General features: G+C 43.9%; 1 protein-coding gene across 2 annotated transcripts in view; it reads left to right on the top strand.

Annotated features, from left to right (window-relative positions):
- The window catches only part of LYN (LYN proto-oncogene, Src family tyrosine kinase), a 142,770-nt gene extending 118,483 nt beyond the window's left edge, over positions 1-24,287 (top strand). For both annotated transcript variants that reach the window (XM_017861651.1, XM_017861652.1), the window contains exons 11-13: positions 8,823-8,976; positions 12,022-12,153; positions 22,781-24,287. In XM_017861651.1, the coding sequence (XP_017717140.1) occupies positions 8,823-8,976; positions 12,022-12,153; positions 22,781-22,983 (489 nt within the window). In that variant the 3' untranslated portion in view covers positions 22,984-24,287. The remainder of the gene's footprint in view (positions 1-8,822; positions 8,977-12,021; positions 12,154-22,780) is intronic.
- The last annotated feature ends 2,502 nt before the right edge of the window (positions 24,288-26,789 follow it).

Raw genomic sequence — 26,789 nt, 5'->3', positions numbered from 1 at the left:
AGAAAAGCAGGAAAAGATGAATGACCTGGATGGTCATCACTAGGAAGCTACTAGGCAGGGGCATTATTTGAGCTCTGCTTGGGTTTGTAAAACATAATTGAGATTTCCCTCTCCATGAAATCTGCATAAAAGAAGTCCATCTGATATATTACCTAGGGCCTTGGTGGTTAGGAATTTCCCATTTCTGTCGTGGCCACAGGCAACCCCCTTCTCAGTGGGTGTGTTTGATGACACAAAGCCACAGTCCTTCATGAGGGAGAGCCCAGTTGCCTTTTCTCGAGGCGGTCCAGGCAGGTGCATGTGGATGGGGCTTGCTGAGCCTACTCACGTGGGCACTCCCCATTCAGGAAATAGCAACTTGGGCTTTCTGCTTTAACATTGTTAGAGGAGAGGGAATTTAAATGAGTGCATTCCACTCAAATGTTTTCTAAAACTTTGGTCTGATTTAACCAGACCAAAAACTATCTGAGATAGGTCTCAATCAATTTAGAGGTTTATTTTGCCAAGGTTGAGGACCATGGCTCATGACACAGCCACCAGAGATCCTAGGAACATGTGTCCAAGGTGGCTGGGATACAGCTTGATCTTACACATTTTAGGGAGACAGAGGTTATAAGCAAAGACATAAATCAGTACACATAAGGTGTACATTGGTTCAGCCCAGGAAGGCGGGACGTCTTGAAGCTGGCAGGGGAGGCTGCCAGGCCTTAGGTGGATTCAAAAATCTCCTGATTAGCCAGGCACAGTGGCTCATGCCTGTAATCCCAGTACTTCGGGAGGCTGAGGTGGGTGGATCACCTGAGGTCAGGAGTTTGAGACCAGCCTGGCCAACGTGGCAAAACACTGTCTCTACTAAAAATATAAAAATTAGCCAGGCATGGTGGTGGGCACCTGTAACCCCAGCTACTCAGGAGGCTGAGACAGGAGAATCTCTTGAACCCAGGAGGTGGAGGTTGCAGTGAGCTGAGACCGTGCCACTGCGCTCCAGCCTGGGTGATAGAGCAAGACTCTGCCTCAAAAAAAAAAAAAAAAAAAAAAAAAATTCCTAGTTGTCCATTGGTTGGAGGAGTTAAGCTTTGTCTGAAGAGTTGTAGTAAGCTTGGGTTAAGGTACAGGAAGTGGTGATTGTAGAAGCAAAGGTTCTTGTTATGTCGATGAAGCCTTCAGGTAGCAGACCTCAGAGAGAACAGATGTGATTGTCTCTTATGGGACCTTAAAAGGTGTCAGTTAAATCTCTCCTGGATCAGGAAAAGACCTGGAAAGGGAATGGGATTCTCTACAGAATATGAATTTCCCCCATAAGTGATGACTTTGCAGGGCCATTTCAAAATATGTCAAAGAAATATATATTAAGGTAAAATAATTTGATCTTCTTTAGAACCTGTTATCTGTCATGTGATGATATACTAAAGTCTGGTTGGAATTTAGTATCTTATTGCTACAAAGAGTCTGTTCTATCAGTCTCAGGATCTCTATTTTCATGTAAATGCTGGTCATTGATGTCTACACTCCAAAAGGAAGAAGAGCACAATGAGTCATGTCCAATTCCCCCTTCTCATCATGGCCTGAACTAGTTTTTCAGGTTTCTTTGAAATTCCCTGGGCCAAAAGGAGGATCTACCCAGTTGGTTTAAGAGGCTTAGAATTTTAATTTTGGTTTACATATTTTGAACGTCATACCCTGGGGAAAAGTTATTTGCAAAGTAAATAGGACTCTAAATTTTGTATTCTGTCCCCACCCTGCCCAGCATAAGTGTTTGTCTATGTAAGTGTGTCTGTGTGTGTGTGAAATCATACTAGAGATGTGAATATACCAACAAATAGAGACACGCTGGCAGCACTACCATGTCGACTTAAGCAACTGTGTCCCTAGTGACCTCTGAGATGCTGATTGGGGTCTGAGGTCTATCCCTGTTCCCACTCTGCCACCAACCCTGACAGCTGGGTTGCCTCCACCTAGAGGAAGTGACACCTTTTCTCACCTGCTGTGGCCCAAAGGGTGTCTCTGTTGAAGGGTTGACACTTCCTGTTTCACATCAGCAGTGGGGGAGAAAGTCCTGCCCCTTTGGGGTCAGAACATTGGGTAAGACCTTACTTCTCTCTTTCTCTGGTCCACGTGTGCCTCTAGCTGCCTCAAAGACCTGACTTGTGGAAGGCATCTGTTCAGCTGATTGGCAGTGGAGGAAGAGGCAGACACTTGGTTACTAACTCCTTTTCTTCTCATTGTACATTAGAAAGGCCATTCTGGATGACTGGAAATCTATCTATCCAGCCAAACAAGATAAGGCTGCCTGTTAACTCAGTAAACATTATTATTAATATGTTCTGTGTACCTAGACTTTTCATTGTGTACAAGATACCAAGAATTTCACCAGAACCCCCCACCCCCAGGATTTGCTCTCTGACCCAGTAGTTCTATGCCTCCTCCCAGGACAGCAATGGTCTCAGCATGGTCTTCTGTGTCGTTGGCTTCAGGCACAGGCATTTTCAGGAAACAGTTGCCTTGCTCCACACTCAGAGTTTTGGTCATAGTGCACCCCCACAGGCTCCCTTATCCCTGTGCTCAGTAAACCGCTTTTTAAAAATGAAAATGAAAAACACAGAAACAGCAAAGGTAGAAAATACCATCATATGTTTTCACTGAAGGCAAAAAAAGGAACTAAAAAATGTGCGTTGGCCATGCTATTTGAGCCAAAGAGCATGCGAAACATCAGCACATCTCAGCTTAAGTCAAGAGTACGGAAACCTCACTGACATCGTCTCTTTACATGATTAGTCTCATTCTTGGTAATGGGGATGCTTTTTATTTCAGATTTCCAGTAGCTTCACACATCAACTTTCTAAGACAGTTAGACATCAGCACCGGATGAAAGAGGCAGCTTAAATTAGTTATTTGGTGTCAGCAGGTGGTTCAGAAAGTTGGGATTTTCTTGTCTTTGTTCACCCCTGGGCCTGACCTTATGGTGAAGAGAATCAGATAGCCTAGGATGAAGAGAATCTCCTCATTTGGTTTAGAACCAAAAGATTGTATCGGTTTCCCAAGCCCTGTGAGTAATAGCTACAGGCCCAGAGCCATGATAGGGAGGGAGAGGAGCTGGGGCCTGACACTGTATCCCCTGCCTCCAAGCCATGAGGCCCACAGAGTCCTGACCTAAGTTGCAGGAAAAACAAGCTCAAACCATGTGTTCCAAACAGTTGATGGGCTAGGAATTCTTCCAAGGTGTTTTGAGAACCTTCCTCACCTGCCCCTTCCCTCACCTCATCTCCACATGGAGCTTCCTCCTCCCTGGCCTAGGCTCCTTATGCTGGCTCTACACATCTTAATCCTTCTTTCGTTAAGCTGAGTTGCATTCGGACTTTCTCTCCAACCATTACGAGGGTAACAGTCCACCTCTGAGGTTGCTCAAAGGCAGCATGTTGAGACTAAGATTTTATTGCAATCCTAAAATAGCTTAAGCTTTCAAACCTATGATCTAGTGCTGTGCTTCTCAAACTCTAAGCTCTGGAGGCTGGGAAATCCAAGATCAAGGCACCAGTAGATACAGTGCCTGGCGAGGTAATTCTTTCTGTGTCCTTACATGGAAGAAGGTGGAAGGGCAAAAAAAGGGTCAAACTCTGTGTGAAGCCTCTTTTATAAGGGCCTTAATCCAATTCATAAGGGAGGATCTCTCATGACCCAATCACCTCCTAAAGGCTCCACCTCTTAATGCGATTGCATTGGAGATTAAGTTTCAACATGAATTTGGAGGGACACGTTCAGACCATAGCATCATGCGTTTGCAATCGGAGTAAGATTGCCCCCAAGGGAGCAAAAGTTGATCCCTTGGGGATGAGAAAATCTTAGATATTACAATAGTTTGTGGCCCTCCAAAGTTCATACCTACCTAATACAACCTTCTTTCCTCATACTTAATTTCTCCTGTTAAGGATGCCTTAACTTAAAATTTTAATTTTAATTCAGTAATTCTTCCTGGAGGAATGATAATGGAAAAAAAGTTTGAGAAACAATGTTCTAGACAGAGACAACCTAAACAAAGCTTTGCATGTACTTCCTGAAATGGGAACCAGAACTTGGCCTGGGGAGAGCTTGTGATTCCCTTTCTGAGGGGTGAAATTTGGACTTAACAGCAATGAGAGGAAACCTCGGAAGTCTCTTTTTATCTTCTCAGAGAAGAAGTACTCTCTCAATGAAGCCTTTGGGTTCCAGAAGCACTTAGTTAACTCTTGGTACTGAGCTCTCTTGTGGGTCTGACATTCTGGAGTGTAGTGTTAGGAATGTGGACTTGGAGGTCAGACACACCTGGTGTAAATGGGAGCATTCCCCTTCACTCTGCGGCTTTCAACTGGTTCTTTAATTTCTCAAAGCCTCATTTGCATCTGTACAATGGAAGTAAAACCTACCTGGTCAATTTGCTATTAAGATGAAACATGAATTGAGTGTAAAGGATGTGAAGCAGTGTTTGGTGTATAGTAGGTGTTCAATTAGTGGGGGGGGGGGGGCGGGAATGGTGGTTATCAATATCCATCTACCTACCCACCTACATATCATCGTCATCTTAGTAAAATGTCTGTGGGCAAAAAACAACAAAACAGCCTTCTGAATCAAACACATCCTCTTCTCATCAAGCATGACCAACTCTATGTAACTCCCACAGAAGTCAGGCTTTCCAACCTGCTGGAACAATAGGAAGTGGGAGTCCCTGGGGACAGGTGAGCCTTGGTTTATGTATTTATGTGACAGCTCTTTCTGCAGTGCTGAACGCTACATGGCCCTGGAAGAGGAAGAAGGTATTCCATGAAAAGTTGACCCTACATTCAATTAGCCAAAGGAGTCTCCAATTTCTTCCTGCTGTTTGAAATAGAGCTGGATTTACTTTAGCTGTAGTAAATAGACCGACTTCAACAACAACAATTAAGGTTTTTAAAAAAAGAAACCAAGGAAGAACAATACACAAAGACCAGGGAAAGAATAAAGAGAATGAATTAATTTTATGTAAGAGAAGAGTTGTGATATTTATGATCTGAAAAGCAAATCATATCTGAGAGCTTTTATTTTGCTCCCATATTCATTATTTATTCTACTTGGCTAATGCTATTGTTTCTAATCTTGCCTTGGTGAATGCTTTTATTACCGTTTAGAATCTGAGCTCCTTAAAGCACTCTGGCATGGAAAAGAAGGCCAAAATACACTAGGCTTGTTGCAAGTCTGTTATTATTTCTGAGAATCATTTTTTTAAAAGCACTCAGATTTATGCAAATACGGGATCTGGGTAGGTGTGACAAAAGCCTTACTAACAAGTCCCTGGAGTGCTTTTTGTAATGAGTTGATCATCAAAATCTGTTTCCGAGAAGGAGAGCCATGCATGTCCTTGCTGCTGTGTGGGAGGCTCGGTCCCTGCCACCGCACCCACCTGTGTGGCCAATCAACAGCCTTGGGAGAGGGGCCAGCACAAGGTTCCTGGTTGCTATTGTCAACTGCGGTTTCAGGCCCAATTTGGGACTTCAGCCAGCTTTGGCTTCTTTGGGTTCTTGGCCTAGTTTATATATAATTATTGGAATGTTAAGTAGATAAGTGTCTAAGAACTAAGAATTTTTAAAGGCTGCACTACCACGGAGTGGAGCCGGGAGGCTGGGACAGAGTCAGCTGTGACTGCTCAATTGCTGCTGTCTCATCTGGGCTCCCATAACCAACTCTGGTCTGTTTGAGCCAGGCATGGTGGCTCTATCGCCAAAAGCCTACTTGGTTATAATCATACACTCCTTTCTTTCACACATGCTCAGCCTGATCTTCGCTCTCCACTTTTCCCATTGTTACTGGCTCTTTCTAACAAGTCTTGTTGAACTTGGGTTACCAGCAGACAAAAGGAAACAGAGGCAGGACTCCTCTCTCCCAGCCGCCACCAAAATTGCCACCTCGTGTCATCCGTTTCAGTAGTGCCCACTCTAGAAGAGCTATCTTGAACTTCCTGACACCCTCACCATGCCAATCCCTGCTGGCTGCCTAGAGCAAGTCAGACTCAGAGGAGCTCTGCCCTTACCAGATTGTCACCGCTGCCCACCTTCTGTTGACTTCCCAAAGAGGCTGTTTGAATCTTTTCCAGGGTCAGGTAAAAGTTGTGCATCTCCCCAGTGCTCAGAGTTTGTGACAGTTAGGAGAAAGGCAGGGGACACGAGGTCACTACTCTCCGAACCTGCCCTGTCCTTTTCCTGCTATCTGTGTGGTTTCTGCTCTGCTCGGCCCCTGTCCTACTTCTCAAGTTCCTCATGAAATCAAGCCTCCTGCTGTGTCAGTGCCGGGATGCGGGAATGCGCATGCCCTACACCTTCCTTGGGTTCATGTTCCTGCAGAAATTGTGGACAAGTAGTCAGGTGAGGAGCAGGGAGCGCTGGGGATGCACACACACCTCGCAGGAGAGGGTGTGCCAGGCATGGCTTCTGGGAGAAGTGAAATCTCAGCTGAGACAGGCAGACTGCTTAGATCGGGTGAAAGGGGCAGGGAGAGAATGAACGTTCCACACAGAGGCAGGGGGTGTAGAAGCACAAAAGAGGGGGTCATGGTGAGGAAGTGGAAGGTTGAGCGGGGGCCGGGTCATACAGGGCCTTGGCAGCAGTGCAAAGGAGCTTGGACCACATTCTTTGTTTCCACTCAGAAGTGAAATACTGGACTGAACAGTCTTTGAGACGGATGTAGGCCACACTGATTATTTTACTTGAGATTTTTGTGACCATGAGAATGTCATCTGCCAAATCCCTGCAGTAGTGGGCTAACAAGATAGTATTCTGGTCATATGAAAACACCAGTCCATTTCCCTAAGGACTTACTTTGTCTCTGATAAGAGGTTTGGTGACAAGTTTGAAGGTTCCAATGTGTACAAGTGAGAATAGAAAAGATATTTTCAGCCCTGGAGGTGTTTATCGACTGGCCAACATGACAACACTGAGAGCATTAAACAGCATAAAAATAATGACAAAGCTGTGATCAGCAGCTGCAGATGGTTTTTGTACACATTGACCATCTAGGGCAAGTAAAGGGGAGTTCAGGGAAGGCCCACGGGGCAGAAGGTAAGGCCAGGGATTGGCCTAGGGGGGAAGGAAAGGCAGACCCAGTACTAAGGAGCTAATCTTTTGCTAAGCAACATGGTCTGCAACTGGCTGCCTGAATTGCTTGATAACTAGGGATGCTGTTGCAGATGACTGGGGAAAGTCAGATCCTCCAAGCTGAGCCATCTGCAATTCAAGGTAGAATCTGGCAGAATACATTCATTCCTGTGTGAAAAGTTCGAATCAGAGTTTTCTCTAACTGCTTACCAGATACACTACTACTTGGCTTTCTTTCCTTCTTGCCCTTTTTCTTGCTTCTTACTTCCCTCCCTTCCTTCTCTCTCCTTTCTTATTTCCTTCCTTCGTTTCCTTGTTCCTTACTTCTTTCCTTGCTTGCTTTCTTCCATCCTTCCTTCCCTCCTTCCTTTACTTTATTCCTTTCTTCTCCTTAACATTATAATTTGGTAATGTCTTCCTTAGAAACCTGACTTTGGAACGATACTACACTTTCTATTCAGCAACGAGTAGTAGTTTTGCCTCCCTATGTTATTGTTGTGTTTAAATCCTGGATTCTTTCCTGCTGTCATACTTTGTCATGAGAGTGAATCTTGCCGGGCGTGGTGGCTCATGCCTGTAATTTCAGCACTTTGGGAGGCTGAGGCGAGTAGATCACCTGAGGCCAGGAGTTCGAGACCAGTCTGGTGAAACCCCATCTCTACTAAAAACACAAAAATTAGCCAGGTGTGGTGGCACATGCCTGTAATCCCAACTACTCGGGAGGCTGAGTCAGGAGAATCACTTGAACCTAGGAAGCTGGAGGTTGCAGTGAGCTGATATCGCGTGACTGCACTCCAGCCTGGGGGACACAGTGAGACCATCTCAAAAAAAAAAAAAAAAAAAAAAAAAAAAAAAAAGAGCGAATCTTTGTGATTATCCTGGAGGGAATACGCAGAGAGAACTTGGAGAACCAGTTCCATGGGCTGTTGATTAACCTGACAGAAAGGACATCCTGTTCTTGATAACTTAATAATTTATTTGTATTAGCATGTCACTTTCTCCAACTCTATTTTTAGAGTTGGTTCAGGCTGCCATAATAAAATTCCATAGACTGGGTAGCTTAAACAAGAGACATTTATTTCCCACAGTTCTGGGAGCAAGGAAAGCCCTGGCAGGTTTCGTGTCTGATGAGGGGCCATTTCCTGGTTCATAGATGGCACCATATAGCTGTGTCCTCACATGGTGAAGGGGCAAGGCAGCTCTCTGGGGTCTCTTTTACAAGGGCACTAATCCCATTTGTGAGGGCTCCACTCTCATGATCTAATCACCTGCAGGGCCTTACCTCCTAATAACTATTGCCCCGGGGTCAGGATTGCAACATTTGAACTTTGGGGTAGGGGGCAGGGAATGGGACACAAACATTCAGACTGTACTATCAGTTTTCTGATTTGAAAAACTGGCATAATGACATCTATATATCTACATGGATGAATTTAGCAGGGTCTTAAAAAGATTCTTCACACATTAGAAAATGTTAAGACTTGTTGCTAATTTTTTTTTTTTTTTTTAAGGATGACCGTTATTGGAGATTTGGCGGGGGGTGGTCAGTTATTTTAGAAAGGGCTCAAATGGTGATTGCCATTACCCACTGTCTTCAAAACCTGAATGATCAAAATAGTATACATGAAAAGATTTCAGGAATTCATAAGTTTTCTGGTTTTCCTTGATGGCCCTTTCCAGTCACCTACCCTACATGTGAAAATGAGAGCCTATTTCTGTTTTCAGATTGCAGAGGGAATGGCGTACATCGAGCGGAAGAACTACATTCACCGGGACCTGCGAGCAGCTAATGTCCTGGTCTCCGAGTCACTCATGTGCAAAATTGCAGATTTTGGCCTTGCTAGAGTAATTGAAGATAATGAGTACACAGCAAGGGAAGGTATGTTCCAGTAACGATCTTTAGATGTTTTATTATTGTGTTTTATTTTGGTTTTGTCTGTTTTTGACAAAGCAATTGCAATAGTATCATTAAGAAAAACTTGTTTGGTACAACATTTAAGCTGTACCATAATTGTCTGCTTACGGTTCTATTCTAATAGTTTCTAGAAGGTACTCTCTTGATTAACTCCACATGATACTTTTGTTAGGCTTACAAATGCTATCAGTTGTATTTCAATTAAGCAATACAAAACACAAATAGATTCAGCAAGATCAAGATTCTTGTTTATTTTACATTGTTAAAGTTTTCACTCAAACAATGAATATATGGGGCTGTGGAGAAAATATTTATAACATTAATTCTATGTTCTTTATTCCAGCCTTTTAATTACAAATTAAAACATGAACATTATCATACACACAGAACTAAATATAATGCAAAAAATCTACTTCTTTATTTTCCCACATTCTGTATTATATATGGGAATCAAAAATGCACAGAGAGGCCTAAGTTCCCCAGCCTGTGGCACACTGTCCGGGGGCCGAGCACGGTCGGAACTGCACAGGCCTTTCTTGGGCTAGGATTGCCCATGTGGTTATGACTGAGGATTCTTATGCTCTCACCCGTGAGAGCTGAGCCAATATTTTTGCAGTGCTCACTCTCTTCTGGAAGAAACAAGCACTTTCTTGAAATTCTTAAGCATTGCTGAACAAGGATTATTATTATTTTATTTTATTTTTTTGAGATAGAGTTTCACTCTTGTTGCCCAGGCTGGAGTGCAATGGCGTGATCTCGGCTCACTGCAACCTCTGCATCCTGGGTTCAAGGGATTCTTCTGCCTCAGCCTTCCGAGTAGCTGGGATTACAGGTGTGCACCACATCTGGATAATTTTGTATTTTCAGTGGGGGTGGGGGGGTTTCCATGTTGGTCAGGCTGGTCTTGAACTCTCGACCTCAGGTGATCCACCTGCCTCAGCCTCCCAAGTGCTGGGATTACAAGTGTGAGCCACTGCACCCGGCAAGATTATTATTTTTTTTAATGACATGTTTGTTATTTCTGGAAGAGGTAATAAGCAGATTGATTTGATTTGTTGAACATCTCCTGCTTCCATCATGTGTAGGATGGTTCCCCTCCTGCCTCAAGCATATGTTCTTGAACGTGGATTAACTTATCCTTGACCTTAATGATTATCTCTAGCAAAAAGGCAGGCAAAGGAGAATGATCTAAAGAAAAGGAGTTAAAAAAATAATAGCTAAGGCCGGACGTGGTGACTCACGCCTGTAATCCCAGCACTTTAGGAGGCCGAGACGGGCGGATCACGAGGTCAGGAGATTGAGACCATCCTGGCTAATATGGTGAAACCCCGTCTCTACTAGAAATACAAATAATTAGCCGGGCGTGATGGCGGGCACCTGTAGTCCCAACTACTTGGGCGGCTGAGGCAGGAGAATGGCATGAACCTGGAGGCGGAGCTTGCAGTGAGCAGAGATTGCTCTACTGCACTCCAGCCTGGGTGACAGAGCGAACCTCCACCTCAAAAAATAAAAATAAAAAATAATAATAGCTAAAATGTATTGAGCATTTATGATGTATAAATGGGCTTTTCATACATTATTTCATTTATCTTTACAATAATCCCATATGATAGATGTTAATATTATCATCACTATTCCCAACTTACAGAGGAGGAAACAGAGAGATTCTGCAACTTTTTGAGGTCCCACAGTAAGTGACAGAGCTAAGATTCAAAGCCAGGAAATCTAACTGCAAAGTATCTGAACTAGAATTGATTACACTGGTTTTATTGAATTTAACAAGCTGAGAGTTTCACAAAAATAACTGTTCTCAGGCAAAGACCATGGCTTAGTGCAGAGTGCATGTTCTAGATCTAACAGCATCCTCTTCCTGGCATATCTCAGGATGACAATAATGATGCTTACCTTCATTGGTAAGTACCATTCATTGGTACCTTCATTACCATACTTGATTGGTGTTTACACTGTGCCAAGCCCACAGATCAACCCATTTAATCCTCACAGAAACCTAGGAAGGTTTTGTTGTTTCCTCAGTTTACACATGGAAGCACCAAAGCTGCACAAAGACAGCAAGTGACTTGCCAGGATCACACCAAGCAGAAAACAGCAGATGCGGGATTCAAACCAGGGCTGTGGGGTGCGCAAGCCAAGCTCCAGCCATGGTCCTGCCTGCTGTCTCTGCACACTGCTGCTCCAGGCAGGCAGTGGGTAATGCAGGAATGTGTGCCATTTTCTCGCATACAACAGACACCCAGGAGATTCTCTACTGTCCTTACTGTTCTTACTCCAATTTCTAATTTGTGTTGGGGAACAAAAAAATATTAAGCAAAGGCATAATAAAGGCAAAAAATTTTTTTAAGTGGTAGGTAGAAACCCCTAGCCTCCCAGGGTGCCAGAGTAACAGCCTATGCCTGAGTCCCTGCCTTCCTCAAGGGGACCCTGCATGTCCCCTTGGGCTGGGTCTGCCTGTCCCTGGTCAGTTGGCCTCACCAGCTCCTTGTGGGAAGTGTAGTTTCATCACGAGCTCATTCTGTATTTTATACTATGTGTATGTGTTACTTATTCAAAATAAGTAATTGAAATTTTAAAAAAAAGAAATCAAAAGAAGAAAGAATGGTCTGGGTGCAGTGGCTCACGCCTGTAATCCCAACACTTTGGGAGGTCAAGACGTGCGGATCAACTGAGGTCAGGAGTTGAAGACCAGCCTGGCCAACATGGTGAAACCCCGTCTCTACTAAAAATGCAAAAATTAGCTGGCCCTGGTGGCAGGTGCCTGTAACCCCAGCTACTTGGGACGCTAAGGCAGGAGCATTGCTTGAACCTGGGAGGTGGAGGTTGCAGTGAGCCAAGATCGCACCATTATATTCCAGCCTGGGTGCCAAGAGTGAAACGCTGCCTCAAAAAAAAAAAAAAAGAAAAGAAAAGAAAAGAAAATATGGGGTCACATGTTCATGACTTTTTTGTTTAAGCTTAAATACCCAAGTAAGAACCACATATCTTCTTCCTTAGGTGCTAAGTTCCCTATTAAGTGGACGGCTCCAGAAGCAATCAACTTTGGATGTTTCACTATTAAGTCTGATGTGTGGTCCTTTGGAATCCTCCTATATGAAATCGTCACCTATGGGAAAATTCCCTACCCAGGTATGGTTTACTTAGCTATTTACAATCAAGCGGTATAAATGAGAAAAAGTCAGGTTGCATGAAGGCATTAAAAAGTAATAATAACTTCATCTACCCGATAGCAAAGAATAAGCGCTTTGAGCCAGAACTTGATTGTCATGGGCCGGGAGTGGTGGTTCATGCCTGTAATCCCAGCACTTTGGGAGGCCAAGGCAGGCGGATCACCTGAGTTCAGGAGACTGAGACCAGCCTGACCAACATGGAGAAACCCTGTCTCTACTAAAAGTACAAAATTAGCCAGGCATGGTGGCGCACGCCTGTAATTCCAGCTACTCGGGAGGCTGAGGCAGGAGAAATGCTTGAACCCGGGAGGTGGGGGTTGTAGTGAGCTGAGATCGCGCCATTGTACTCCAGCCTTGGCAACAGAGTGAGACTCCGTCTCAAAAAAAAAAAAAGACTTGATTTTTATTTCCACTATCTTTAGCATAAATTGTTCTAAAAGTGCTTAGACACTTCTTTGCCTTCTTATTTTATTGAGTGTGTGTTCTTTTTCTGCACTGATTAATTCCACCACATACTAGAATATTCCTGGCATGGTTGTTGGTATTGAGATGAGGATGGATATACACAGAGGCTCCTCCAAGGCAGTCCCCCTGATGGAGGAGGAAACCCACATGGAGACGAGGATTTCCAATGCTTCACAATTGGTTTTGTAATAAGTGCCCTGGAGTCTCTCTCTCTTCAGGAAATAACCACCTTTGTTTATCAGTGCGAGGCCCTTCTGCTCTTTAACATACTGGTATCAGTGAGGGCATCATTCAGTATTTATTTCCAGATTCCTAACACCTGAAGCCTGCAGAGCCAGATTCTGTCCATCCCTCCCTTTTTCCATGGTCTGTGCTGGCATGGTTAAGAAGAGGGATTTCGGCCAGGTGCGGTGGCACACACCTGTAATCCCAGCACTTTGGAAGGCCGAGGTGGGCGAATCATGAGGTCAGGAGTTCGAGACCAGCCTGGCCAACATGGTGAAACCCCGTCACTACTAAAGATACAAAAAATCAGCTGGGTGTAGTGTTGGGCACCTGTAATCCCAGCTACTCGAGAGGCTAAGGCAGGAGAATCACTTGAACCCGGGAGGCCAAGGTTGCAGTGAGCTGAGATCATTGTCTGCCCTGGCGACAAGAAGAGGGATTTCTCCCAGAGCTTTCATATTTTCATTCATGTTTGACTATTAACAAAATGTTTGCATGAGGGGAATTTAAAATTAAGTTTTTAATATTTAAATCATTCTCCTATTCAAAAAATATTTGAGTATGCTAGGCACTCTCAGCTGCTAGGATGCCACGGTATCTGCCCATGTCCTTCAGAGTGAATGTTGTAGTGGGGAGAGACTGATGGTTGTCAGACACACAGCAGCTTGTAGGATGGTGAGAGTGGTGTGGAGCCTGCATGGAGTAGCTTAGGGATTGACAAGTACTTACAGAACGGGGTGGGGAGCTGCTGGTTTTATTCCATGGTCCTGGCAGCAGCAGGGACTCAGAGATGTGAGGGAGGGAGCCTTGGGCTCTCTGAGGTCTGCATGTCCCCATGGGGAGAGCAGCCAGAGCATGGACTTGACCAACAGGAGCAGGAGGCCAGCGTGGTTTGGGCCTCTGTGAGTATTTGATGGATGGATGGGTGAATGAATGAATGAATGAATGACTCACCTAGGCCATTTGATCTCTAGACAGTCAATGGATGAGAAAGCAGAAGGCTATGGAGCTGAGGGTTAGAGTGGCTCAGGGAGAGACTTACTGGCCATGTAAGAGCAGCCCCTCTTACTCTGCTGAGATGCAAGCCAGGCAAGGCTTTTAGACAAAGCAGCCACACAGTCTGCATGCTCCCATCACTACTGCTGCATGTGGGGATGAGCCACAGAGAAACTGGGGCAGGGACCAGCTCGCAGCTGAAAGCCTTTAGGTGGTGTCTGCCTGCACAGTGGACCGGCTGTCCCAGGAAATCCCTTTAGTGCCAGCATTTCATCTTCCAGCTGCTCTAGACACCGAGATTAATGAATTAATATTGCTGCAAAATAGGAAATATATTTCTAATCAGCCCTGATGTCTGATGTTATATATCTCTATCTCCATCTATGCCTACATCTCTTTCTATAATCTGTCTGTAGAGAAAGATTATATAGTCAGATTAGGTATATAATCTGACACCTGATAAAATAAACATATAATCTCATAAAAGAATGTTCTGTGATATGTGTGGTGTGCTGCATGTGACGTGCCGCCATGGCCCCTGAGGCTTGAGAAGGTGATTGAACCCCTCGCTGGTGGCAAAGCTGCTCTGAGCCCCAGATCCATGTGCCTCACAAGACCCCTCAGCTGATGTGAGCAATGCCCAGGATTTGGAAATATTTGGGGTGAAAAGTCATTTTTTTCAAAAAAGGACCAGCCAGGCGGGCAGCTCACACGTGTAATCCTAGCACTTTGGGAGGCTAAGGCAGGTGGATCACCTGAGGTCAGGAGTTCAAGACCAGCCTGGCCAACATGGCAAAACCCCATCTCTACCAAAATATAAAATTAGGCCGGGCGCTGTGCCTCATGCCTGTAATCCCAGCACTTTGGGAAGCTAAGGTGGGCAGATCACAAGGTCAGGAGGTCAAGACCATCCTGGCTAATACGGTGAAACCCCGTCTCTACTAAAATACAAAAAATTAGCCAGGGGTGGTGGCAGGCGCCTGTAGTCCTAGCTACTCGGGAGGCTGAGGNTAATCAGCCCTGATGTCTGATGTTATATATCTCTATCTCCATCTATGCCTACATCTCTTTCTATAATCTGTCTGTAGAGAAAGATTATATAGTCAGATTAGGTATATAATCTGACACCTGATAAAATAAACATATAATCTCATAAAAGAATGTTCTGTGATATGTGTGGTGTGCTGCATGTGACGTGCCGCCATGGCCCCTGAGGCTTGAGAAGGTGATTGAACCCCTCGCTGGTGGCAAAGCTGCTCTGAGCCCCAGATCCATGTGCCTCACAAGACCCCTCAGCTGATGTGAGCAATGCCCAGGATTTGGAAATATTTGGGGTGAAAAGTCATTTTTTTCAAAAAAGGACCAGCCAGGCGGGCAGCTCACACGTGTAATCCTAGCACTTTGGGAGGCTAAGGCAGGTGGATCACCTGACGTCAGGAGTTCAAGACCAGCCTGGCCAACATGGCAAAACCCCATCTCTACCAAAAATATAAAAATTAGGCCGGGCGCTGTGCCTCATGCCTGTAATCCCAGCACTTTGGGAAGCTAAGGTGGGCAGATCACAAGGTCAGGAGGTCAAGACCATCCTGGCTAATACGGTGAAACCCCGTCTCTACTAAAAATACAAAAAATTAGCCAGGGGTGGTGGCAGGCGCCTGTAGTCCTAGCTACTCGGGAGGCTGAGGCAAGAGAATGGCATGAACCTGGGAGGCAGAGCTTGCAGTGAGCTGAGATCGCACCACTGCACTCCAGCCTGGGTGACAGAGTGAGACTCTGTCTCAAAAAAAAAAATAAAAATAAATAAATAAATAAAATAAAATAAAATTAGCCAGGCGTGCTGGCACACGCCTGTAATCCCAGCTACTCGGGAGGCTGAGGAAGGAGAATCACTTGAACCCAGGAGGTAGAGGTTGCAGTGAGCCAAGATCGCACCACTGCACTCTAGCCTACGTGATGGGAGCGAGACTCCATCTCAAAAATAAAATAATAAAAAAAGAACCAGTAGAAAAATGGTCGGAATCACAAAAATATATTTCTCTCTATATGGAAGAACCCACCAGAATCCATCAACTGCTCTGTTCCCTGATTGGCTTGTCCCTGGAAGGACTGGGAATGTGAGATGTCTTGAGGAGATCTGGATCAGTAAATTTTTTAGGCACGAGAGTTGTATGTTACAAGAGCCTCTACCATTAGGTTTATAAACATAAGCAATCCTATTTACTTCATATGAGAGGACTTAATTCATAGAGCATAGAAATTGGTAAACATTGCCAAAACATGCCATTTTCCACACTGTTATAAAACTGCGTATGGGAGAGAATCCACTGATTAATGGAATTATCTGAAAGTATTTTCTTTACCCAGTAAACTGCTGGCTATGTTTTGTTTGTTTTTAAAGTACTTTAGAAGCTATACAGGCCAGGTGTGGTGGCTGATGCCTGTATTCCCAACTTGGGTGGATCACTTGAGGCCAGGAGTTCGAGACCAGCCTGGACAACATGGCAAAACCCTGTCTCTACAAAAAATACAAAAAAATTTAGCCTGGCATGGTGGCCAACGCCTGTAATCCTAGCTACTTGAGAGGTTGAGGCAGAGAATTGCTTGAATGCTTGAAGCCAGGAGACAGAGGCTGTAGTGAGCCAAGAAGCGCCACTGTGCTCCAGCCTGAGTGACAAAGCAAGACTCTGTCTCAAAAAAAAAAAGAAGAAGAAGCCATATCATATACTTAGCTTTGTAAAATAAAAAGGAAATAAAAGAAAGCAGGGAAAACAAAAAAGAAAAAAGAAAGTCACATACAAAGCAAACACATTTTTAGAGGAGAAAGAAAGACTAATATAATATACCAAAATGTTGTTAACCTTGGGTCAAGAGACAATAGGTTATATTAATTTTCTTCTTGATGAATTTCTGAAATTTCTAGTTTTTTTACAATGACATTTTATTAAATATTTTATTCTTATCTAAGTAATATATGCACTTCTAAAAAGTAGTACAGAAAGACTCTTTTTTTTTTGAGACAGTCTCTCTCCGTCACCCAGGCTGGAGTGCAGTGGTGCGATCTTGGCTCACTGCAACCTCCACCTCCTGAGTTCAAACAATCCTCCTGCCTCAACCTCCCGAGTCACTGGGACTACAGGTGTGCACCACCACGCCCAGCTAATTTTTGTATTTTTAGTAGAGACGGGATTTCACCATATTGGCCAGGCTGGTCTTGAACTCCTGACCTCAGGTGATCCACCCACCTCATCCCCCCTGCAGGGATTACAGGCATGGGCCACCGCACCTGGTCACAAAAACACTTCTAATGAAAAATTGCTCCACACCTGCGGGTGCTCCTCAAAGGAATCTACTTTCAGGAATTTTGATTCCTTATTCTAGCATTTGCTGCATATAGTTCTAAATATTCTACTCATAACTTTTATCTCTTAAGTTTTTTCCACTTATTATTAGTTATTAGATAAGAATATGGCCACATACTTTTATTTTTCATTTATTTGTTTATTTGACAGGGTCTTGCTCTGTCACCTGGGCTGGCATGATCATAGCTCACTGCAGCCTTTAACTCCTGGGCTCAAGTGATCCTCCCGCCTAAGCCTCCTGAGTAGCTAGGACTATAGGCGCATGCCACAACACCCAGCTAATTTATAAATTTTTTGTAGAGACAGGGTCTCACTATGTTGCCCAGGCTGGTTTCTAACTCCTGGGTCAAGTGATCCTCCCTCCTCAACCTCCCAAAGTGCTGGAATTACAGGTGTGAGCCACCATGCCTGGCCAGCCACATGGTGTTAAATTCAAGAGATACAAAGAGGTATAAGCTGAAAGGTCCTCCACTTTATTCCCAGCCACACGATTCTCTCCCCATAGGCAACCAGTGTTCTGTTTCTACTCTAGAGACATCCTATAAAGGGAGTCATACAGTTTTGCCCTAGTGTCTGGTTTATTTCACTCAGCATAACCCTCAAGGTCCATGAATGGTGTGGTCCATGTCTTCAGCCTTTCTCCTCACTCCTGGTCTTCCATACCATGCTTTCCCCACCTCCACTTGGGCCCAGCATTCCCTGCATAAAGCTTCTCCATTGTTTCTTCCAGCATTCACCTGGGCACTGCCAAGTGGGCTGCAGGTACTGTCCTGCCCTCGGCACTGGCCTCCCTCCCTCGTGGTGTGTGCTGGCCACACAGTGTGCACCTTCCCGGGGTGAGTTGGGATGGGCCACCTTGCCTGTTGTCAGTGCCCCTCTCTGCAGGCATGTTGGTTGCATTTTCTTCCTCTTGGCTCAGACCACTTCTTCCTCTGGCTGCCAGGTGTCTCTTAGCCTCATCAGAGATGGAGTTTAAGTTTCTACTTCTTGTTCTCTTTTTTGTTTTGGGATGAATTACAGTTAAAAAAAAAAAAAAAGTGGGGAGGAGGCAAAAGATCTTTACTTCATTATCTTAAAACCAAAACTATGATTATATTTCTCTATAAATTTTATACAGAAAACAAGAGGAGTCTGGCTGGGCATGGTGGCTCATGCCTGTAATCCCAGCACTTTGGGAGGCCGAAGCAGGTGGATTTCTGGAGGCCAGGAATTTGAGACCAGCCCGGATAACATAGCAAGACCCTGCCTCTACAAAATAATTTAAAAATTACCGGGGTATGGTGGTATGCACCTGTAGTCTCAGCAACTCAGGAGGCTGAGGTGGGAGGATCACCAAGCCCAGGGAGTTTGAGGCTGCAGTGAGCTATGATCGCACCATGTACTCCAGTCTGGGCAACAGAGTGAGACCCTGTCTCAAAAAAAGAGTGGGGGTGTCTTGTTGGGTCCTGGTTGGGGTCTTGTTTTACTTTGTTTATACAAAGCAAAAGGTTTGAAAGTGAAAAAATTTTCTGAAGCAGCATGTCTTTTCTGGCTGTTTCTGACCGGATATATCTAGCATCTTAATGCCAGCTGAATGAGAATCAAAAAATTTGTCCTGCCACAAACACTCACTGTGTTCACAAGCAAAACTCAGAAAATAATAATAGTAATAATAATTTGCCCTTTTGAAAGGAGTGTGATTGGGTGGGAGACTGTAGTCCCAGGGTATCTGGCTCTTCCTGATACACACACGCCGGGGACCTGTGTGACTGAAGATTGTCATAGTTTGTGGTGCAGCTGGGCTCCTCCCTGTCGCTAGCTGTCTGTTCCTTTTCTCTGCTGTGCCACATTTTTCTCTTTCTTCTGCTCCTTTACCAACTTGTAGTCTCTGCTGATTTCTACCCACTCCAGATGCCACCCCCTGCTCCCCACCACCTCCTTCTAGTGAGGACACTGTCCCGACTGGGCTGTGTGTCATTTGAGGACAACGCTCTGTCTTAACTATCTCTGCATGTCTCAGAGCTCAGTGCTAGTTCATGACCCACAGTGAGCACTCAGTAAGTGCTTGTCGAAAAGAGGAAGGATGGAGAGTGAAACTGTGTTCCTTCTAAGGAGATCACCAGCCAATGGGTGTTTACTTTCTTTAACTTAGCAACAGGCCGACGCCAACTATCACATGTAATCTTAGGGTCTGGTTGAGGTCCCTCTCCTCTTCTATTTCTTTCTTTCACAAGACTTGTCATTTAATAGCGGATGTCATTTGTTGCTTTACTTGTACATAAAAAGATAGGCTTCAGATTCCATTCTTCCAATTCTTCTTATGAAGTCGAATTCCCCGAACAGGGTGGAGCATGTCCAGCCTTTACCAGTATCATCGAGAGTCCTTCAGAGCTAGGAGAACATACTGAAACCAGGAAGAAAAAAGCCTGCTGTTGGGCTAGGGTGACCTAGAAAGCTTTATCTTCTGCTGTGGCTGCATTCTGACCTTTTATGCAAATGAGGTTTCTCCAGGAAGGAGGTGTAAGAGATACTCCAAACTGAGTTTGCAGGTCCAGTTGCTATTTATATTATACTGGATGTTAGTCCTCCCACCATGATCCCAGAATTTCACCCAAGAAAGTAGATGTATACACAGATCTTTCTTCTGAAATTTATCCAAGTGAGCTTGGCTAGTTAAAAGAGCCAGAGCAATGCTGAGGCCGTATCATTTTACAGAGACTAAAACTTCCAAATAAAGAGGATAATACAAATCTGTCTTTGGCTTTGAGCAATGAGAATCAAATGAAGTCTTTTAGTTAGAAAATTCTAGTCACACAAATATTTGAAGATAGACTCAGAATTAGACTCAAGAAAATTGATTCGCTATATAAATAATTCTCAAGAGATGTGAATCATTATAAAGTTTGTGTGGATCTTTCAATTTCAAAAACAAGGGGTCTTCCAAGACAGAAATGATCATGTCTTCTTTCAGGGGTTTAAATTCAGGAAAGGTCACTGTGTCCTTAGATGAAAAAAGGTAAGTTAAAGGCAGAGGATCTCAAAGTTCACTGGCCATAAAGCATTGTGAGAAATACACAGAAACCTACTCTGTATATAAAGCAAATGTTTCATAAAACCATATTGACCTTTCCTACGTGCAGTGCTTTCTGACCTTTTCTGTTTTATTCTGTTGTAATTCATTTTTAAAAATACTGGTAGTTGGCTGGATGCGGTGGCTCCTGCTTTTAATCCAGCACTTTGGGAGGCCAAGATGGGCAGATCACTTGAGGTCGGGAGTTTGAGACTAGCCTAGCCAACATGGTGAAACCCTGTCTCTACTAAAAATATGAAAATTAGCCTGGCATAGTAGTGGGCACCTGTAATCCCAGCTACTTGGGAGGCTGAGGCAGGAGAATCACTTGAACCTGGGAGGCGGAGGTTGCGGTGAGCCGAGATCTCGCCACTGCACTCCAGCCTGGGTGAAAGAGGGAGACTCTGCCTAAAAAAAAAAAAGAAAACTAGTAGTACCCTAAAAAAATCAATTTGTTGATCCCAAATTGTTGATCCCAAATGCGGATAGTGCTGCGCAATTTGGAAAACACTGATTACAGAATACATTCAAAACAAGGTTCTGTTTCAAATCTGGTAAAAACCATTTCCCCTAAAGCTGCCACTTATTTTGAATCCTTCCAGTGACCACGGATGGTAAAATACACAGCTTTGAAAAAGAGATAGCTATGGAAAGGAAATTAGTTGTGAGGAATGGAGCCCCTCTCATGTGCCAGAAATTGTATATACTTTGCATGAAATACAGTCTTCTCTAGAGAAGTTCACATCCTACAGAACAGGGTATCCACAAAATATGCAAAACATACAGGTGTGGATAGGTACTGCTAGATAAGGATATAATTAAAGGATTAATCCCCTTTATCATGCAGGAAAATGTTATTATTATAATCTTTTTTACCCCTTAAAGCTATTCTCAGGATCAAAGATTGACAGTTCAGTTTCTGAATTACTCTGAGACATTTGACCACATTAAAAAATCCTCTATTACCAGGCCTTTTGCAGAGCTCTAGAGGAGTAATGAGCACCTTACTTCTCTCCTGGAGGTCAAGAATATGCAAATCCAGAGTCAGAGTGAGCTGTCACTCTGGCCAGGTACTGCAGATTGGAACAGTTAACTGTGTCTGTGAAGTAGCTCCACTTGAGACTATGATTGGGGTTCAGTTTTCCTCCTCAATTAATATCTTGCTCTTAAAAGACAGTGACACCCACAAGATACGTAGCACAAACTACAGACAAGTGTCCTTCAGATTAACTGAACCATCATTATTTTCCAAATTAATCCCTAAGTTTTTAACTATTTGGCAAGTATGTAATCAATTGGTCGGGCTGACTTAAGGATGTTGACTTTAAGTAAATGAAAATACCAATTATTAAATGAAAAGCCAATTTTGAAAATGTCTGTATAAGATAATATATGGTAAAATTATTTTTTTTTTTATAAATACACTACAGGTTGAAGCTGAGAGAACGCTACCCCACAAACGTAATTAAAGTTGAGAGTTAGGATTGAATTTAGGTGACTTATGTGAAATGTCAGGCAAGTCCAATATCCTTTTGTTATTAAAGAGAACTTGGCTGTGGCTCCTACTTAACAAATTTTGGCAAACTGAATGCTGTCTTGACCCCCTCCATACTAAAACTTATTTATTGAGTTGCTTGCAGAAATTTCCTTAGCTTCTATATTAGTTGGCAAGGGCTGCCATAACAATACAACACACTGGGTAATTTAAACAACAGACATTTATTTTTCCAGGGTTCTGGAGTTTCAAAGTCCAAGGTCTAGGTGCTGGCCAGGTTGGTTTCTCCCGAGGCCTCTCTCCTGGACTTTTAGATGGCCGCCTTCTCCCTGTGTCTTCACATGGCCTTTCCCCTGTAGTAATCTGTGTTTCTAATCTCCTCTTATAAGAATATTAGTCATATTGGATTAAGACCCACCCAAATGGCCTCATTTTATTTTATTTTATTTTATTTATTTTTGAGACGGAGTTTTGCTCTTGTTACCCAGGCTGGAGTACAATGGCACAATCTCGGCTCACCGCAACCTCCGCCTCCTGGGTTCAAGGGATTCTCCTGCCTCAGCCTTCCCTAGTAGCTGGGATTACAGGCATGCGCCACCACGCCCGGCTAATTTTGTGTTTTTTAGTAGAGATGGGGTTTCTCCATGTTGGTCAGGCTGGTCTCAAACTCCCGACCTCAGGTGATCCCCCCACCTCAGCCTCCCAGAGTGCTGAGATTACAGGCATAAGCTACCGTGCCTGGCCCTCATTTTAACTTAGTTACCTCTATGAAGGCCTTATCTCTAAATATGGTGCAGTCAATTCTGAGGTGTACTGAGGGTTAGGACTTCAACCTACGAATTTTGGGAGGATGCCGTGCAACCCCTAACAGCCTCAGTAAAGCTTGTTTCAATCATGGTTGCAGGACGTGAGGAGCAAAAAACCACTGCAGTACTTGACCCTCTGCCAGGTTTCTAAACGGCATGGTTTTTTGTTTTGTTTTGTTTTCCCACCCTAGGGAGAACTAATGCCGACGTGATGACTGCCCTGTCCCAGGGCTACAGGATGCCCCGTGTGGAGAACTGCCCAGATGAGCTCTATGACATTATGAAAATGTGCTGGAAAGAAAAGGCAGAAGAGAGACCAACATTTGATTACTTACAGAGCGTCCTGGATGATTTCTACACAGCCACGGAAGGGCAGTACCAGCAGCAGCCTTAGAGCACAGGGAAACCCGTCCGTCTGGCAGGGGTGGCTGCCTCATTTAGAGAGGAAAAGTAACCATCACTGGTTGCACTTATTATTTCATGTGCTGGGATCTTCTGCCGTGCCTGGATCCTGAAATGGAGGCTAAATTACTCAGGAAGAACACCCTCTACATGGGAAAGTACTCTGTACTCTTAGATGGATGCTTCACCCAGTTGCAACATGGACTTGTCCTCAGCAGCTGGTAATCTTACTCTCCTTGACAATGTCTGAGTGCAGCCTTTTGAGAAGAAAACACCTATTCCCTCCAAAAATACACCCAGCTAGCTCTGTGTTTACAAATGGACATAGGACTCAAAGTTTCAGAGACCACTGCAATGAATCCCCAATAATATCAGAATTAAACTCATTTATAAAGCTAAAATAACCAGATACATAGCATGACATTTCTTTGTATTTTCTCTATGCTTTGGCTTACTTGTTAAAAAAAAAAAAAATTACTAATCCAACCTGTTAGATTTTGCAGGTGAAGTCAGCAGCTTAAAAATGTCTTTTCCAGATTTCAATGTTGTTTTTTTTTTCCTACCTCCCAAAATCTGAGACTGTTAAACATTTTTCTTCCATGAACACTGCTCAGACCTGCTAGACATGCCACAGGAGTGGCGTGCACATCTCTGTCACTTCCAGCAGGAAGAGCCCATGAGCACACACAGCTGCTGTGCCGTCCAATGTGCACCTGAGGGCACCGGGCTCACCTGGACCTCCCAGGAAAGGGAGAAGAGCCTCAGAAACTGCTCTGTGTTTAGAAGGAGTATTTTTAAGGGTCCAGCTTTTTCATTTCCACAATTTCCTGTATCCAGATTTGTTTTGACAGTGTAGTTTAGAAGAACTAAGATTCTAATCTCTGAAGAACCTTATAGGGCCTTCTAAAACTTATATAAGAGTTTCCTTTGTTGCTTCAAAGATTTGAACGTTATGTTAAAGATCAAGTATTAATTTTAGTTGTACTCTAGAAAGTTAAAGTGCCACATTTGGGGCTATTTTTATGATTCAGCAATCTTTTCTAAATTGTGTAGCATGTGTATGAGACTATTTATACCCAAGGATATGAAGGAACGTAAGTGACTAGGAGGCTCTAGTGAGCCATGGTGGTGGGAGGTTCAAGCGGTTTTGTTTACTAAATTTTTCTCCTGTAAGCTTTGAATGGAAACTTCTGTATCACATTATGTGTTTCACTTATGCTGTCGTGTACATACCTAATATTTCTATTTTTGATTTTATTTTAATACACCTCGTCCAATAACATCTCAAGCTTTTTATTTGTGTTTACATTTTCAGCTTTGGTCAGTGTAAAAACTGGTCATCAGCTGGAGGTGGGGTGGTTAGAAGTGATTCAGTAGAGCTACATGCTTTAAACTTGCCCAAGTTCTACCTCCTTCCTTTGAGCATTTCAGATTGGAGAACCAAGGAGTTGATCACCTCAACGCCTGAACATCCGTTTATGGGGGCCAGATAGAATTTGTTTTCAAATAGGCTTAACAGGCATCATTAAAATTTCATTCTGTGTGTTTTGTTTAGGCTTGAGGTGCTTAGAAGATGGGATAAAATATTCTACTTTTCTCTAAATTTTAACTTCATTTCCTATGTGATTTTTTAAAAATGTCCTTTCTAAAATATTCTAAAATTATTGATTCACAAGTGCCATGTTCACAACGATAGAATATTATCATTACATAATGTCTGCACAGTTGGTCCCTGGATTCATGGTGGTAAATTTTCTGTGTACACCCCCTGCTCGCATTTTATTTCAGAACCACAAGTATTACCCAATATGTTACATGGAGTGGAACTATGCAGAATCCCTAAGGCAAAAAGAAGTCTCTAGAAAATGACTAAAGTTTTTTTTTTTAGCATAACAAATTTATTTAAAGAAAATTATTAAATTTATCTTCACCTTGTTTTTCTTCTCCCACTTCCTCCTCTTCTTACCATTTTCCACTTGACTTTCCCTCTCAATCAAGCATGTGATCCTTCCCTCCATGTGGGCCTGTCACCAGCTTGGGCCTCATCTCTGGTGTCCGTCATGTGTGGAAGTCACATGTTCCCTTGATGAACAGCACACACAGTCTCTTTCCTTAGCTATAGGTTTCTAGCCTCCCTGTGACAGACAGGCATAATGAGGGGCTGAGTAGGTGTTTGTAGCATTTTAGGGTCTCCGATGGTGTGCAAAATGGCTCATGTCATCACACCTCAGGTTATCGTACAGAACTGGAAAGACAGAATCCATACTCCCTACCTCCAAGATTCTGACTTAGCTGTTGTGCAGTGGGGGATGTATGTCAGTCTATTTTAAAAGCTTCCCCAGTCAACTAGACTTAGTGGCTTATGCCTGTAATCTCAGCACTTTGGGAGGCTAAGGCAGGAGGATCACTTCAGCTCAGGAGTTAGACATCAGCCTGAGCAATATAGCAAGTCCCTGCCTCTACAAAAAATTCTAAAAATTAGCTAAGTGTGGTAGCACACACCTGTGGTCATAGCTACTTGGGAGGCTGAGGTGGGAGGTTTACTTGAGCCCAGGAAGTCGAGGCTGCAGTGAGCAATGGTCGCACGACTGCACTCCAGCCTGGGTAAGAGTGAGACCCTGTCTCAAAAAAAAAAACCCCAGAACCAAAAATCCCTTCCCTGGTGAATATAACGTATGCTCAGTCTTGAGAGTCACCACTTAGTTTGACCCATATTGCAAAGCCCAGCCTTCTTTTTCCTCAGATGGTTTCATTTCTCAAAGGGGAGTGGAAGAGAAGGAAGGAGGAAAAAAATGTGCCTTCCTTCTGGTGAACACAAAGCTCACTGAACCTAAAGGAGACTCACAGGCTGGAAACCGGTGTCCTTAGTAGTAGGGGCCACATGGGGCTTCCATGGTTCCTCCCGGCATATCTCCCGAGGTTCTGCAGAATCCCCTTGAAGAAAGTACTTCTGATGAGCCACTGGGAGCGTGTACTGTCCAATCCCCGTTCTAGGGGAAATTCACTGCCACAGAAGCCAGCAGCCCTGGCTGTCCCAAGGGTGCATAAAAGGATAATAAATAAAAGGAGGGAATTAATTTTGTTGCCTACACCAGGGATAGATCGAGGGCACTGAGAGCATCGTAAGTATAAACTCATTTCCAAGTCAGTTTGTGGGGTCGGCTTTCTCTCTCTCTGTTTTTGTTGTTGTTGTTGTTGTTGTTTTGTTTTGTTTTGTTTTGAGACAGAGTCTCACTTTGTCATGCAGGCTGGAGTTGCAGTGGTGCGATCTCAGCTCACTGCAACCCTCCCCTCTCTGGATGGAGCGATTCTCCTGCCCTAGCCTCCCTAGTAGCTGGGACTACAGGCACACACCATCTCGCCTGGCTAATTTTTGTATTTTTGGTAGAGATGGGGTTTCACAATGTTAGCCAGGCTGGTCTCGAACTCCTGACTTCAGGCATTCCGCCTGCCTTGGCTTCCCAAAGTGCTGAGATTACAAGCATGAGCCACTGTGCCCGGCCGGGGTCTGCTTTCTCTTTATTCCCCTTTCTCTCACAAACTACATCCAGGGGCGGTAGCTGCTGAAAAGGACCCAATTCTGCAACCTCAGCTTCTGACACCTTCAAATAAATTAAATATTGGTCCTAGGGCTCATTCCCCAGTTCTTCTGTCTGTCACTGCCAGGTTCTATAGCCGGTTCTCGGACGTCTCCTGCTTCCTCAGCCAAGAACACCTGTCAGATGAGATCAAACCACCCAGCTTTCCTGTTAGCATCTTCCTTTATTTTCCACTTCTGGTTGGTGGAAGAGAGATTGT

Source organism: Rhinopithecus bieti, unplaced genomic scaffold (genome assembly GCF_001698545.2).
Source record: "Rhinopithecus bieti isolate Rb0 unplaced genomic scaffold, ASM169854v2 scaffold_62033, whole genome shotgun sequence".
NCBI classification, from domain to species: Eukaryota; Metazoa; Chordata; class Mammalia; order Primates; family Cercopithecidae; genus Rhinopithecus; species Rhinopithecus bieti.
This window is presented reverse-complemented; position numbering and strand designations above follow the sequence as displayed.